The 15,100-nt window shown below is 49.8% G+C and overlaps 1 protein-coding gene across 2 annotated transcripts in view; it reads right to left on the bottom strand.

The window, feature by feature from the left end:
* SLC6A4 (solute carrier family 6 member 4) overlaps window positions 1–13,187 on the bottom strand; it is a 36,724-nt gene extending 23,537 nt beyond the window's left edge. The window contains exons 1-2 of one of the 2 annotated variants that reach the window (XM_072779171.1): window positions 13,034–13,187; window positions 238–692 (exon numbers count right to left, since the gene is read on the bottom strand). In XM_072779171.1, coding sequence (XP_072635272.1) covers window positions 238–580 — 343 coding nt within the window. In that variant the 5' untranslated portion in view covers window positions 581–692; window positions 13,034–13,187. Of the gene's footprint in view, window positions 1–237; window positions 693–10,096; window positions 10,250–13,033 lie in introns of those variants that run through there. The other variant, XM_072779172.1, reaches the window with a different exon arrangement.
* Window positions 13,188–15,100: the final 1,913 nt, after the last annotated feature.

Genomic DNA, 15,100 nt, shown 5'->3' with positions numbered 1-15,100 from the left:
GGTGAGGGCAGGTTTGGGAGAGCTTTATCCAACTTCATAACTCAGAGAGGCTCAGACATGCTAACCTAACATTTGACTTCTGGGGATTTGTTTTTTGGACCAGCCTGGAAGTCTAAGCAATCAGGTTCCCAGACTCATCAGTTAGGTAAGACTGAAGAGACATGATCACTGCTCTGGCCTCCCAAGAGGATCTACAGACCATCCCTGGGTCAGAGCCTCTGCACCCCCGATACTGACCCCCTCCATTCTGGTAACATATGTAGGGGAAGCGCCAGACGTTGCCCAGGTCCACGGCATAGCCAATGACCGACAGGAGGAAATCCATCTTCTTGCCCCAGGCCTCTCGTTCCCCTTGATGAACTTCGGCCACTAGGGCTGTGGTGGCAGCTGGAATGGAGTGCTGAGGGTCATCTCCTGCACCAGGGCTTGGAACTGCTGAGTACCCACTGGAGATTTGGCCAGACTCCACCTTATCCTCGGGGACAGGGACACCCTGCTGTAGAACTCCATTTTCCTGACAGTCTTCTTTATCCTTACATGCTGATAGCTCCTTCTGGGAATTTAAGGCTGTGGTTTCCATCCTGCTGGCTAGGAGATGATACTGACACCCATCTGCTGAGGATCCAAACTGAATTCTCAGGGCTCAGATCTGTGGATCTCCTCAGAGCTTTATTTCAATGGGATCGACAGCTCTGTTGGAAAGGCACACAATGAAGGGAGAACAGAGTTACGCATTTTACTTGTCTTTGGTATTAATTCAAAAGACATCTTAAACTACATTAATTAATGGGATTACAAATGCATCCATCAGGAGTGAAACCTCTTATTTGCTATATAGCAGTCAATAAAATCAACTACAGTTTTCAACCTGTATGAGGTATCAAATCACAAGTCATTCACAAAGGAAAAACCAAAACAACAAACCAAAGACAGCAAATCACCCAGGTCTTGCATCGGCTCTGTTTAAGAACAAAGTACTGACTTCACTTAGAGGGACTGGAATTGCATCCTGGAGTTTACCAGTAACTTGGAAGAGGGTAAGAAGAGGGCTTTCTTCATCAAAACCTTGCAGAGCACTTACCTTGTCCTGAATGCTATGCAGAGGGTGGGTGAAGAAACAACGAAAGAAGCAGTTTCTACTTGCAAATAGATTATTAGGACAATCCTTACTACCATTTAAGCTGAGCATGAGCTATATTTTACATAAATTATAGGTGTGACTTTAAAAGGAAAAGAGTAAAGGCATGAGGTGAAAAGGCCACCTTTGGGGAGGCACCCCTAGCTCCTTAGCTGTGGACTTTTCCATTCTTCCTGTGGTCCAGCTCTTAGAGATTCTAGCTGCTTCTGGCCACGTCCAGTCCATCTGTGCTTCGCGGAGCCGCGTCCGCATGGTGCCTGGGCAAGTCTGCCCCGGCTCTGAACGGCCCTGCTGCTCACCGTGTATCTCACCTGCCTCTCCCGGCAACTCCTGAGGCGGATCCACCAGTTACTCTGCAACCGTGGGCAGGCGGGGTCACTTCTCCTCTAGGCCGGAAGAGCCAGTGAGAGGAGCGTGCAGGTTACAGATGCCAGCTTGGCCCGTGTCTCTGCGTCCAGCACGCTGGTAGGGAGGGCTGGCCAGGGCCCCAACACCCCCATAGCCCTGCCGGGGCCGAGGTGCGGGGAAGTCAGGGCAGCAATCTGGACCGAGGCCTCACCCGTCAAACGTGAGGCAGAAATCTGAGCCCTATTGGACTTTAAACCTATGGCCTATTATAAAGTAGTAAGGAGCCAAGACCTCCCAGCTAGCTTCATTTCATCTGGACCTGAACTTTTCTAGCTCTTGAGGTAGTCTGGGAGCTGAAATAGGTTTCTGCTTAGCTCAGATCGTGTCCTACCTTTCTAGGGATGAGTGCTATCACTGCTCACATCTGCGAAGATCTGATATCACCCTTCAAATCCAACAGGTGGAGGATGGCTAGAAATGGATAGTTAATGCCCTGAAAAATTCGAACACAAAGTAGTAGATTCACATATCGATGACTATGTACATAAATATCATCAAGGAAGAGAAATGAACATGAGGTGAGGCAAATAATTAGAGCTTTGTGTTCATTGGGTTCATTTTCCTGTGAAGTAGAAAATAAAAATTTTAAAGAGATTGACTGTTGCCGAAAATATTACAGCAACAAGAGAGAAACCAGCTCTACCGACCTAGGGTGTGTATGTGTGTATGTAAGGGGACAGGGTGGGCATCCTGGCTTCTACCGATTCCAGCTGCTTGGCCCCCACCCCCTGACCCTACCCTGGGCTCAAGGATGCAAACACCACTCATAGAAGAGCATGAATTTCTGACAGTGATCTAGATAAAACCCCACTGTGTTCATCTTTATGCTGTTCTCCAGCTTCTCCCTGTCCCCCTCCATGGACTTTTTTTTTCTTTAAAGATTTTATCTAGTTATTCATGAGAGACACACAGAGAGAGGCAGAGACACAGGCAGAGGGAGAAGCAGGCTCCATGCAGGGAGCCTGACGTGGGACTCAATCCCAGGACCCCAGGATCACGCCCTGGGCCAAAGTCAGGTGCCAAACCGCTGAGCTACCCAGGGATCCCCCACCCTCAGACTTTTAAAATTAACCACACAGTCTCTCATCCACTATAAGTAACCATGTAACAGGCTAATGGATTTTTTTTTAATTTCATTATTTTTCAAGAGATGAAAAAGCAGTGTATTTAAATACACAGCTAAATTCAATCTGGACTTTGCAGTCTCTGGTTCTGTTGTTTGAAGACAGCCTCTGCACTTCCCTTCAGCCTGTATCAACCACATGTTTGCCACCGTGAAGAAGTTCAACACTGAAGAAGTTGAAGACCAGATGACAGGGAGCTTTATGGTGTGCAGCCCAATGGCATCCAAGGGACAGAGACAGCCTATGACCAATGCTCCCCCTTCCCCACCTTTCTTTCTCCACCTTCAAAATGGTACCCAAAGTCTTCTGAAGGAACTTCTTCCTATCTTGAATACTGCACTGTTGCTCTTGTGCAAACTGCAGCTCAGGGGCACCCAGTCAGTTCAGTTGGCGGAGCCTGTGCCTCCTGACCTCGGGGTCATGAGTTCGAGTCCCAGGTGGGGTGTAGAGATTACTTTAAAAACAAAACAAAAGGGATGCCTGGGTGGCTCAGTGGTTGAGCGGCTACCTTCGTCCCAGGGTGTGATCCTGGAGTCCCGGGATTGAGTCCCACATCAGGCTCCCTGCATGGAGCCTGCTTCTCCCTCTGCCTTTGTCTCTGCCTCTCTCTTTCTGTGTCTCTCATGAAAAATAATAAAATATTTAAAAACCAAACAAAAAACTACAATTCAAAGAGCAGCTATATCCTCCAATCTTGCTCTGGCGGGCTATGGGATGGACACGTCACCCATCTCTGAAGAATACAGTGGTAGGATGAGCAGATACTTAGCCACACTAGTGCCTCTGTCACCTTCCTGACACCGGGGTTTCCTGTACATTCTCCCTTGGGGCACTCTGCAGGGAAGCTGGACAATGTACATGTGTTGGTGAACTTTTAGGGGCAATGCCTGTTCTTCAGTATCTTCAGGGGTTCATCCCCTAAGGTAACTGATCTGGATTTCTTGGCATCTGTCACAAGCAGCTCCTAGAAGAGTAACACACTCTTCTCTATGTTCGTTCTGAGCATTACAAAGACTTTGTTTCCGGAAATATCCCCCAGCACGTTTTTTTTTTTTTTAAATTGCATCAACAGGCTGAAATGGCCCAAGTTGTAAGAAAGCTGGTCCAGAGTGATCCTCAGCTGACTCACAACCCCAGGCTGGTCTCTCTCCAGCCAGCTCTGCTCTCTAGCTTTCTCTGATGGTGCCTGCACTCCTGATCACAAAACCTGGGGTACAAACATAAGTTACAGCCACCCAAAGCCACCGAACAGGCAAAAGACGCACATCTTTTTTTCTCCGTCTCCCAATTGGAAGAAAGCTCCTCCCGTTACTAATCCAGTTGGCCACGAGTAGACGGCCTGGTCTGGACCCTCTTCTGTGGCTCCCACTTTCTGATTTTACAGAGTACTGGCCACCTTTTTCTACTGAGACCAGCAGATCACAGTTGAGAGCAAGCTGCCTCAGGAATATAGAAGTAAGCGTTAAGAAAATTGGCTTCTAAGAATGTTCTCTTAAAAGCTTTCTTTTTTAGAAGATATTTTTATCCTGCTGGGTAGAGATTGTAAACGAGGTCAACATTATAGCTGTGACCTCCTCCAGGCAGCCTTTGAGTTTCTCTGTGGCCAGAAAAAGCCCCAGAAGCCTTCCTTGGCACCCTGAATGTGTACCCTTGTGCCAGGGTGAGCAGGTGCCAGGCTGACGGTGGCACTACATAACCCTGCTCCTCAGTGGGATGACAACCTGACATGTAGGACCCTTGTCCCCGCATCTCTGCACGTGGGCAACGTGGTGGTGCCATTGGTGGGCTGACTGTTTTCTGTTCATACCCCTGCTTCATCTCAGCCTAGGAGGGGGGCTAAGTCACCCCCTTTCCCTCTACCACAGTAGAAAGGAGGACTGTTTCTATTTAAACTTCTTCTGATCAAATCTCCATTCCTCTTCCCACAAATCCTGTCTCTGTAGCCAGGGAACCAGTATTGGAACAAGCATGTAATCACAGTGATTAGTCATGAAACCACCCAGATCTTTTTTTTTTTTTTTTAACCACCCAGACCTTTGGAAATGTCCATGACCCTACTTGTCACATCTGTCAGCACACTCCAAGCAGAAACACTATAGAAAGTTTGTACTTTGACTTCAGTTGTCGAGATCAAAGTGAGTTCATGTCTCAAGACACTCAGTTTTCATTTTCAATGACAAAACAAAACCAAATCCAGCACGAATTAGGGATTTATCGCTGAGAAAAGATTAATTATAGTTCATATAGCCAAGTGGCAATTTGCATTCTCTCTTCAGAGAGGGAGTCTGAAGTTCCCAAGACCCCTCCTGAGGGTGGCATGAATTACAAAGGCCCATTGAGATTTTGAGCCTGGCCCTCCGCCACCGGCAACACTGTGCAGAGATGTACTGTATGCCTACTACGTGCTCGGCTCTTGGAGGCAAAGCAGGCACAGTCCTGCCTTCATGGAGTTCATGGTGCAAAGCCAAAATCTGACTGCAAGAAAAGCAGTATTTATGCTTAAAGAGGGAGAGGCAGGTGCTGCTCGCGATCGCTGTTGCACATCCTATTGTAAACAGAGCTTTCCGCTGACCCCATGCAACATGTTCAGAGGCCTCACATTTCCAGCTCCAAGGTGCCCTCAGATTTTAAAAGTTTTCCTTTGGTTCCTATTGTGCAGCTTGTCTCACAGGAGCCTGGACTTGAGTGGGTTCTGGCTCATGGTCCCCACAGTGTAAAGACAGTGGTTTATATTTGTATCCACAGGGCCTCCTGGCTCACCCTTCAAACAAAATAGACCTCACAATGTGAATGGGGAGGACAGGGAAAATCCACTTGTTTTTGGACAAAAGGGGTAGAAATGAACACCGCCATCCCAACTGAAGAAGTCTTTGAGTGAGACAGTCAGTTTACTTTTTTGGAGAGGAATTAAATAGCCTATAATCCTTAGGTCCTTATCATGTGAAAGGACAAAGGTCTCTGTCCAGAACTTTCCCTGCCTGGGAGAGGGTAAGCCTAGACCAACCACCTTCCAGAGGCACCACTTAACTGTTCTCATGCCTACACCTCATGGCCCTCCAGTCTCACAGATCTGCCCCAGGACCCCAGACCTTCCACCTACTGGCTATGTGACTTGGGGCAGGTCCCTTAACCACTCTGGGCTTTCATTTCCTTGTATGTAAAAAAGACCATGAAAATTCCTGCTTCCTAAAGGCCGTTGTGGGAAATGAGGGGGTGACGGCTGCTTTTCTCAGTGTCTAGCACGTGGAGAGTGTCAATAAATGACGGGGAGCTGATGGCCACCAGGCCACTACAATGTGCAGCGCATCCTGCCCTCCAGCTTCACAGCTCTGTCAGGGGGCCTAAGGCCCAGAGGCTAGGTGATTCCTAGCCCACAGCACAATATGTGGGCAGCCTGAGACAGAAGGACGGGCTTCCATGCCCTTCCATGGGCCCTCCCTGACTGTGCTTGGTCCTCTCGGTCAGTTCCTCTCCCTGGGGTCACTGGGAAAGTTATAGACAGCAGATTCCCAGGCTGCTGTCCCAGAGATTATAATTCAAAAGATCCATGTGGGTACTGCATGCTTCACAAGCGCTCTAGGTTATCAGGGGCAGGTGGACCACCAAGCACGCCCAGTACATCCCTACCCTGTACTGCTGCTTCCCTGAATTATCCCATATCCTTCCAGCCTTACTCACCACTCCAGCCCAAGATGGTCCCTCTCTACTGTGTACAATTACTAATGTGCATTCATCACTGATTATTGTGTATCATTAGTTATCCTTTTACGTACCTTTGCTTTGGATGCCCTGGCAGCAGGGGCCATGGCTCATACATCTCTGTACTCAAATACTTGTGCAGCTGCCCACACAGAGGTTCTATTTTGGGTTTCCTGGGTGCAGGACCTAGCGAGCCCCAGGTGAGGCATTTCTGAGCCTACCCCTCTCTGCTGCTCACCTATCAGAGAGATCTGCTGTGTATCTTGGGGGTGGAGGGAGGACTGTCACAACAATCATTTTAATGGACTGTGGACTACAAAAGACTGACATGTCTGGGATTAAAGAAGAGTCTAGGTTGTGCTTTTAGACTTTGAAACAAGTACCAGCAGGCACACCCATCAACGGCCTGTGTTCCAAACGTTCATCTGTGAGTTCCTCATCTGGAATTTGGAATGTATTTTCTACCTACAGAAATAAATCTTGCAAAGGATGGTTAGCCTCTTAAACTAGCTTACAAAATCCATGCTGACCCAGAAAACACTGAAACATCTAAAACAGAAGGTGTGGGACACAGCATTGTCAAGTATGACCAACGATGGGGGTGGACAATGGAGCTGATGGGGCGTTATCTCCCAACTGGCATCTATCCATCTGAACTTTTTTCTGGTTCTTCAGAAAAACTAAACTTCAGGAGAGGGCAGGAAGTGGAGAGAATCCTATGCAGACTCTGTGGAGGAGTCTTCCAGGCACCTTTATTAGAGCTAGAGACATTGAGGACATGGATTTATCATATGGAACCTCACAACTTCCAACTATTTGCTGAAAATGAAACTGCTGCCACTGTTTCAATGTGGACAAGGCCCAGAGAGGACTTGGGAGACTCAGACAGCTGACAGGTTAGATCGGGCAGGATTCAGATGGTCATTTACACCTTCTAAGTAGGCCTTTATTGTTGTCATAATGCAATTTATGCCATACATAGAAATCAAGATCCAGAAACATGGCAGTATTTCCAAACACAGATTTTCTCTTCCCTAATACAAAGCCTATCACTAAAACTACTTTTGTGTAAAACAGACATGATTAGGCCCACGAAGGGAGCCAGGACATGGAGAGCTGGCAGGGAGAGAACATGCCACCCCCACCCCACCCAGGGAGAGGGTGTTAGGAAGGGAGGGTGGATTTACCTGTGGCAGTTGAGCAAAGCAGTGAGAGAGGGTGGGGAGAAAGAGATCTGAGATGGAATGAAGTACAGTGGGAGTGGTGGAGGCAAGAGGAAAGGGTGAGCTGGGCCTGTTTGGGCAGGGCAGGGAGCAGAGAGGACACAGTGGGGTGGAGAGTGGAGGAGTCATGGAGGCCACAAGATGTTAGTGATTCAGAGAATGTTGCTTGAAGGGGCGTATATGCTCAGGTCAAGAAGTTCTGAAAGGTGCTTTACAATGTGTCACACATACAGTTTGGCAACATTAATAAAGATCAGTTCAGGGCAGCCCAGTGGCTCAGTGGTTTAGCACCTGCCTTTGCCCCAGGGTGTGATCCTGGAGACCCAGGATTGAGTCCCACATTGGGTTCCCTGCATGGAGCCTGCTTCTCCCTCTTCCTCTCTCTCTCTGTGTCTCTCGTGAATAAATAAATGAAATATTTTTTAAAATAAATAAAAATAAAAATCAGTTCATCATTACATAGTATCGAGCTAGGCCTCAGATGCACAGAGGTCAGAGCAAGAGGTGGTTTCCAATCCCTGGGAGTCTGGAGTCTCAAGAAGTAACCCTCCATGCTGCAAATGACACCAATGAGCTAGTAGGGAAAACTTAAATAAGGACTGTAATAGTTGCACATTTGATAATATTTTATCAAATTGTTTCCCAAATGTGACCATAGTGGGGCTCTGCTTATGTAGGGGAATGTCTTTATTCTTAGGAGACAAGAGGTGAAGTATTTAGATGTCTGCAAATTCTGAGGTTCGACAGAAAAATTATATAATATATAGTTTGTATAATTGTTACATGAATTATGTCACACATATTACATAAAAGTGTATCAAACTATGTATGTTACAGATGCAAAAGTTAGAGTGTACACACATGTGACAAAATGTTAATGACTATTGGCTCTGAGGGAAGGTTCACTGGGACATTTCTCTGATGTTTTAGTTGAAATTCTTTAAAATAAAAAACTGGGGGCACAGGGCACCTGGGTGGTTCAGTCAGTTGAGCGGCTGCCTTCAGCTCAGGTCCTGATCCCAGGGTCCTGGGTTCAAGTCCCAAGTCAGGTTCCCTGCTCAGCGGGGAGTCGGCTTCTCCCTTTCCCTCTGTTCCTCTCCCACTTGTGCGCTCTCTCAAATCAATCAATCAATCAATAAAATATTTTTTAAAGAACCAGGGGGAGGAAAATCACTCTAGTCTTCGGAGTGAGCACTGGGAACCCAGGAACCCTCCAGTCAGCCAGGCCTCCCTGCGGCTGAGACATACCCAGAATAGCATATCTCTTCTCTCCTCTCCCCGGGCAGGGCCTCTCCTCCCCTTTCCTGCAGCTCAGCTCCTTTCCTCTGAAACAAGGAAAAGAGCCAGCTAGCTTGATTAGTTTTTTTTTAATAATAAATTTATTTTTTATTGGTGTTCAATTTGCCAACATACAGAATAACACCCAGTGCTCATCCCGTCAAGTGCCCCCCTCTAGCTTGATTAGTTTTTAAAAACAACACACTCGGGGGAGAGGCAAAAACAGAGGCACAGGAGATTCGGGTTCCAGCCCTTGCAGCCATGGGTGAGCTCGAATAAGCCACAGGGCACCTGGAGCCCTTCCAGCTCTGCTCCCCCCTAAATTTGAGGGAGTCCTTCAGGTAGAGGAAAAAATGGTGTTTATTTTATTTTCATTCAGCAGGTCAGTAATAATGGAAATTAAATGTTCTTTGTGCCCAGAAAAATCACACAAAAACAAGAAGGCAAAGCCCGCCAGCTCACTCCCTCCAAGCGAGCCTCTCTGCCAGCCTCCAGCTCTGGATTCTCCCAGAGTACACGATGGGCTCTTAGATCTGCCGTCTGGCCTGGTCAGCGCCTGGAGACCCTGGCCACAGGCTGGCCCTGGGATGTTACCTCCACGTCTCCACATTGCTGGGCTTCATCTCCTGCCCTGCAGTCCAGGGGCTGGGGGTGCGGGGTCTGGGATTCATGAAAGTATATCCAGTCCTGGCTTTTAAAAAGTCCACGGCTGGGACACCTGAGTAGCTCAACAGTTGAGCATCTGTCTTCGGCCCAGGTTGTGATCCTGGAGGCCCGGGATCGAGTCCCACATCAGGCTCCCCGCAGGGAGCCTGCTTCTCCCTCTGCCTGTGTCTCTGCCTCTCTCTCTCTGTCGCTCATGAATAAATAAATTTTTTTTTTTTTTAAAAAAGCCTATGGCTTAGGGGCACCTGACTGGCTCAGTCAGTGGAACATGTGACTCTTGATCCCAGGGTTGTGAGTTTGAGCCCCACATCGGGCGTAGGGATTACTTAAAAATAGAATCTTAAAAATAAAATAAAATTAACTGATTAAAAATATAAAAGCCTATGGCTTAAATACACACTAACAAGGACCGTTGATCCAAGGATGGGTGGCAGCAAGGGAGCTGCTGCCAGGTTGCAGGGGAGCCAAAAGAAAGGAAAAAATAAGGCGAACTGCCTCACACTGACCTCCTCTCTACTCATTTTGTCACCACATAGACACAGGGCTAGGAGAACACTTACTTGGTTTAAAAGTGTGTTAGCAACATCCCTTGATCTTCCCACTCGTTGACAGCCAGCCTAGGTCAAGCTGAGGGAATGCCCCTGCATAGAGACGTTACCCAGAGATCATTTCAGAAAATGGGGCCAAGTCAGTAAGATGAGCTCTGCCTAGAAATAAAAGGGCTGTGTCAGCCTGTGGTGGGTCTTGTGCCCACCCAAGAAAAGCTGCTCACCCTCTGCTCAGGGAAAATCACTTATGCCAGGTTTCTTTTTCTTTTAAGATCTTATTCATTTATTCATAGAGATGCAGAGAGAGAGGGGCAGAGACACAGGCAGAGGGAGAAGCAGGCTCCACGTAGAGAGCCTGACGTGGGACTCAATCCAGAGTCTCCAGGATCACACCCTTGGCTGCAGGCGGCGCTAAACCGCTGCGCCACCAGGGCTGCCCATGCCAGGTTTCTTCTACGGGCCAGTTTCATCTATTTCCCATCTGGATCCCTCCTAGAAAGATGAGTTTTCTTTCCTTAGGGTACTGTGAGAGTAAGCCCAGAAACTAATTCCCCACAGGAGCAGGGTAAGTCTCACTTGCCCCAGAAATGGAGAAGTGGGGTGATTTATCAGATCGTTGGCTCCACAACCAAGCCTGTTACTGCTACGTAGAACAAACCTCGGAGGACTACAGCCAATTGGCAACAGCTCGGTGGCTGGAAAGAAAATCGGCACAGCCCAAATCTCACTGCCTGGAGGCTGATTCCACTGCACCACACCCTGGGCATGTTGCAAAAGGGATGTGGGGAGTGGGCAAACTCAGGCTCCTGTTACCTGTTGGTGCTGAGGTGCAGGACTTGACTTGTGCAAACCGCTGCCTTAGAATGAAAGCCCGGGGCCCCAGAGGACCCTGACTTGACAGCAGCATCTGGGCAGAGTCCCGGCACTCAGGCATTTTGCACCATCATTTCAAGTGGCGTTTGCTTAAAGTAGAGAGATTAGGATGAATTGGAGGGGACTCAGACATCATGTCATGCAGGGCCGCCTCCTGCCCCTCACTTAGAGCTTAGGACTGTGACACCCAGAGGAGCTGATTTGTGATGGGAACAACTAAGGTGTGAGGTACCTTGTGATAGAGAAATGACTGCATAATTTTCCCTTTGGTCACATGGGCATCTCTCTTCAAAAAGTCAAATCATGACCATATCCTGTTGATTCATTAAATCAAATTAAACTTCTTCAAGCAGCCCTTCCTTTGTTCTCTCAGATAAAACCATTTGATGACTACAAAGGAGAAGGAATTGTCACTTACTGGCTTAATTTCTGGAATCACCTGGGTCTCTCTTCAGAAGGGGACACTGGGGATGTTCCTGTAAGCCTGCCCTCAGAGACAACCACCTCCAGCCAAGCACCTCCATTCCACCACCACATGGCCCATTCGTGAAACTCTTGGACATGCCTCTCTGAGTCGCATCAAAATGTTCAGATAGGGGATCCCTGGGTGGCGCAGCGGTTTGGCGCCTGCCTTTGGCCCAGGGCGCGATCCTGGAGACCTGGGATCCAATCCCATATCAGGCTCCCGATGCATGGAGCCTGCTTCTCCCTCTGCCTGTGTCTCTGCCTCTCTCTCTCTCTCTCTCTGTGACTATCATAAGTAAATAAATAAAAATTAAAAAAAAACATTATAAAAAAATGTTCAGATAGCTCTAAAAATTCCCCAACGAGGAATTTCTGAGGTTCTGCTAATTCCATTAAAACTTCAACATCATTCTGCCCCCACCGTCACCACTTCACCCCCTTAGTATATGTTTCTTAAGCAAGAACCTGAAAGAAATGGGTTGAGTGTCTATCTGTGCTGCTACTACATTTCTGGAATGTCCCACGTAGATCACCAGAGTGCTGAGCAGACTTTTGATTAATTGTGAAGCAGTCTCTATCTGTTTTTATTCAGGTTCAGGGAAAAAAAAAAAAGAAAAAGAAAAACCCATGCACAAAATAGCTTGCTTAGTTTGCACCAGCCCCACTAGGACCTGACTCTCATTGGTGCTGGTGGTATGAAAACCACCACTGGGCATCAGTGGCTCCACACAAAAGCAAGGAGCAGGGCAGAGTCAAAGCTGTGTGCTTCCCTCCACTGCTGAAAACCCAAACACTAATGCCGCTCATACTGCCCCTCCGTCTCATTTAAACATAAATCCCAGTGTTGTTTTCTTAGACATTTTCCCTATGTAACTGAAAGCAAAACACATTAAATATTTGATCTAGTCTTACCATGATGAGAGCTAGCAGGCTCATAAATAATCCATTGACCTGGTTCATTTTTCTGGACAAAATAGATCATAAAAATACACACACACACACACACACACACAAGCGTTTGTAATGTCTGCCTCTTAGAAATTCCACCCCTCTCAAGTTCTTCAGAACCCCAACTGAAAAAGAAATTCTTTATGCAAAAAGACCCAGTGCAAAAGGAAACGTGCTCCTTTGCGTTCTTTAGCTCCACAGAGTGTTTTCCAAGACATATTTAAATGCACACATTTTTCTTTAGCAACACTAAACATTTTTTCTTAACACACTTCAACGGCTGGAGTCTGAGTTTCCCATAAATTCTGAATGGCCCGGGAGGCGTTTGAGCGGTGCCTGGGCTCTGCCGGCGGAAACCACCGTCCCACTTAAGCGTCGTTCAGAGACTTCTCTAGATACCGGGCATTGATGTCAACCAGACCCTCCCTGCAGAAACGCCTCGGCCGGGCCGCCTGCGCGCCGCGCGCTGACCCAGGGGCGCGCAGAAGCCGCGACTTCAGCTGCAGCAACTTTCCCCCCGCGCCGGGCAGCGCTCGGCGTGCGGCCGCCTCGCAGGGTCTTGCTCCGGTACCGGCCTCGGAGGAAGCCCCCCACCCTCGGGAGGCGAAGGAGCCCCCGCGTCCGGGGACCGCTCGCCCCGCGCCCCCGCGGCCGCCCACCCACCTGCCGGGAGTCGGTGCGGAGGCTGGTCCGCGGCGCTCCGAGGTGGGGCGACCCTCGCGCCCTCGAGGCCCGGGGGCGCGGCTGCCTGTGCGGAGCTGGCGCCCGAGCGGCCGTATTTGTACTCTCCTTCCCTCACATGGTCTGATCTCTAGATAGCCGCCGCCAAAGAGCTCTTTAAGAATTTTTGCGTCACTTTGAGCCGCAGAAACTTTACATTTCCGCGTGGCCGCGGCTCGGCGTTCCCCCGGGGTGGGGTGGGGGCGCCCGGGGCGCTCTCCGGGTGGGGGAGGGGCCGCGCCTTGCAGGGGGGCTCGGGGGGTGGCGGGGCCCCGGGGGACGTGAGGAGGCCCCCCCCCTCCCTAGAGGGGCCAGCGCGCTGGGAACGGGGGAGCCCGGGGCCAGCGGGGGCGCTGGCGGAGGCCGAGCCGAGCCAAGGATCCCAACCTCCTTGCTCTCACCTTGCGGGAGAGGGGGCCGCCCCACAGCCCGCAGGTCTAGTTCCGCCCGCACCAGTTGCCCCCAAAATTATGTTTGGGATCCTGCTAAAAATCACTCCTTCAGAGCGATCTTTCTGGACCACTGACACCCCATCACCTCCCCCCGCCCCCCACCCCGGAGTCCTGCTCTATTTCTCTCCCCAGGACTTAGCGCCTGGCAGTCCTTGAGCTCATCTGCCCCCCACCCGCCCCCGTCCCCCGCCCCGGGACGTGCGCTGGGCCAGAAGGGACCTGGCCATCCCCAAGGCCTCCAGCAGTGCCCAGCTTAGTGGCTCACACCAAATACTTGCAGACAGAAGGAATGAAGGCATCCGTTCCCCTGTTAACTAGCCACACTTCAAAGCTGTATGGGAACAGCGTCTGGCTAGTGAGCGGCCCAAGCGGACATGCCCCTGGTCGTTGCTAGAGTCGATAAGGTGCTACGATATCTGCATTATCTGCGGAGGTTCAACAGGAGCTTATTGTTTTGAACCAATGTGAAAATACTGCTTAGATTTTAAAAAAAATTTTTAAACTTAAGTTTAAAAATGAATTTCATGTTATTTGTCGGGTTACCTTTTCAGTAGATTATTGCAGTTTTGTTTTGTTTTGTTACATTTTGAAAAGAACAGATGGAGTCCTTGCTTTGGGGTGTCCCTGAGGCAGAGATAAGAGGGCTGGGACTAGCGCCTCGCGCTCCTCCCAAAGGAGGCCAGGGCCGGAGCAAAGCTGAAGGAAGAAAGGAATTACAAGCTTGCAGCCCCTATGCACTTGGAGGTATGGAACCCACGAAGCTGAGCATGCACTCAGCCGGGCTGAGCAGGTGTCTGCGGGGAGCAGGTGGGTTCCCCAACCTGGGAGCCGTCAGTGTGAGGCTTTGGCGCCACCTAGACATCAGGGTGGCAATTACAAGGCAGCCGGGCCGCTCTGGTGAGCCGCGGGCGAGAAGCGCTGCGGAGCCAGGCTGGTGATTCCTGGGCAAGCTTGGGAACTTCATCTCGGGCCAGATCCCCGGGCGGCAGGGGCCCGCGTGGGCACCTCCCCCTTTCAGGCGAACAAGTTGCTGTCCCCCGCCCTCCCCGGGTTCTCCTTGGCCTTCTTAAACTCGTGTGTAAGAGCAGTATGGGTAAGGGGCTAAGCAAACACAGGGTGTCGTTCCAAGGAGGGAGCAGGGCAGAACCGGGAACGAGAGTGCGAGGGGGCCACAGGCTGTGGCAGCACTGGGGGTGACTTTAGGCTCCACCGAGTCTGTCCTCCACCTTGATTCCAACGTGGCTTGTAACACCGCTCCACGGCCCCACCAACCGCTCCGCTCCTGGCCTTCTTCCTAGATCCCAGTAGGATTTCTGGCCAGCCAGCCCAGGCCGCTCTGGGTGGTGCCTTCTTTGGTGCGGTGCTGGCCTGGAGAGTGGGAAGCCCCGGGCCTGGGTTAAATCTCGGCTCTGAGCCCTTACTGTCCTGTCTATGTGAGTTTGCTCCCACACAGGGTGAGCTCCTTTACGTCAACCTGTCTGCCCTTTGGGTCCCTTATGTGTGAAATAGGGATTCTGTGAATGGTGGGCACCACCCAGCTGGGGGGTGCGAAGAGGCT

This window comes from Canis lupus, chromosome 16 (genome assembly GCF_048164855.1).
Source record: "Canis lupus baileyi chromosome 16, mCanLup2.hap1, whole genome shotgun sequence".
NCBI lineage: Eukaryota > Metazoa > Chordata > Mammalia > Carnivora > Canidae > Canis > Canis lupus.
This window is presented reverse-complemented; position numbering and strand designations above follow the sequence as displayed.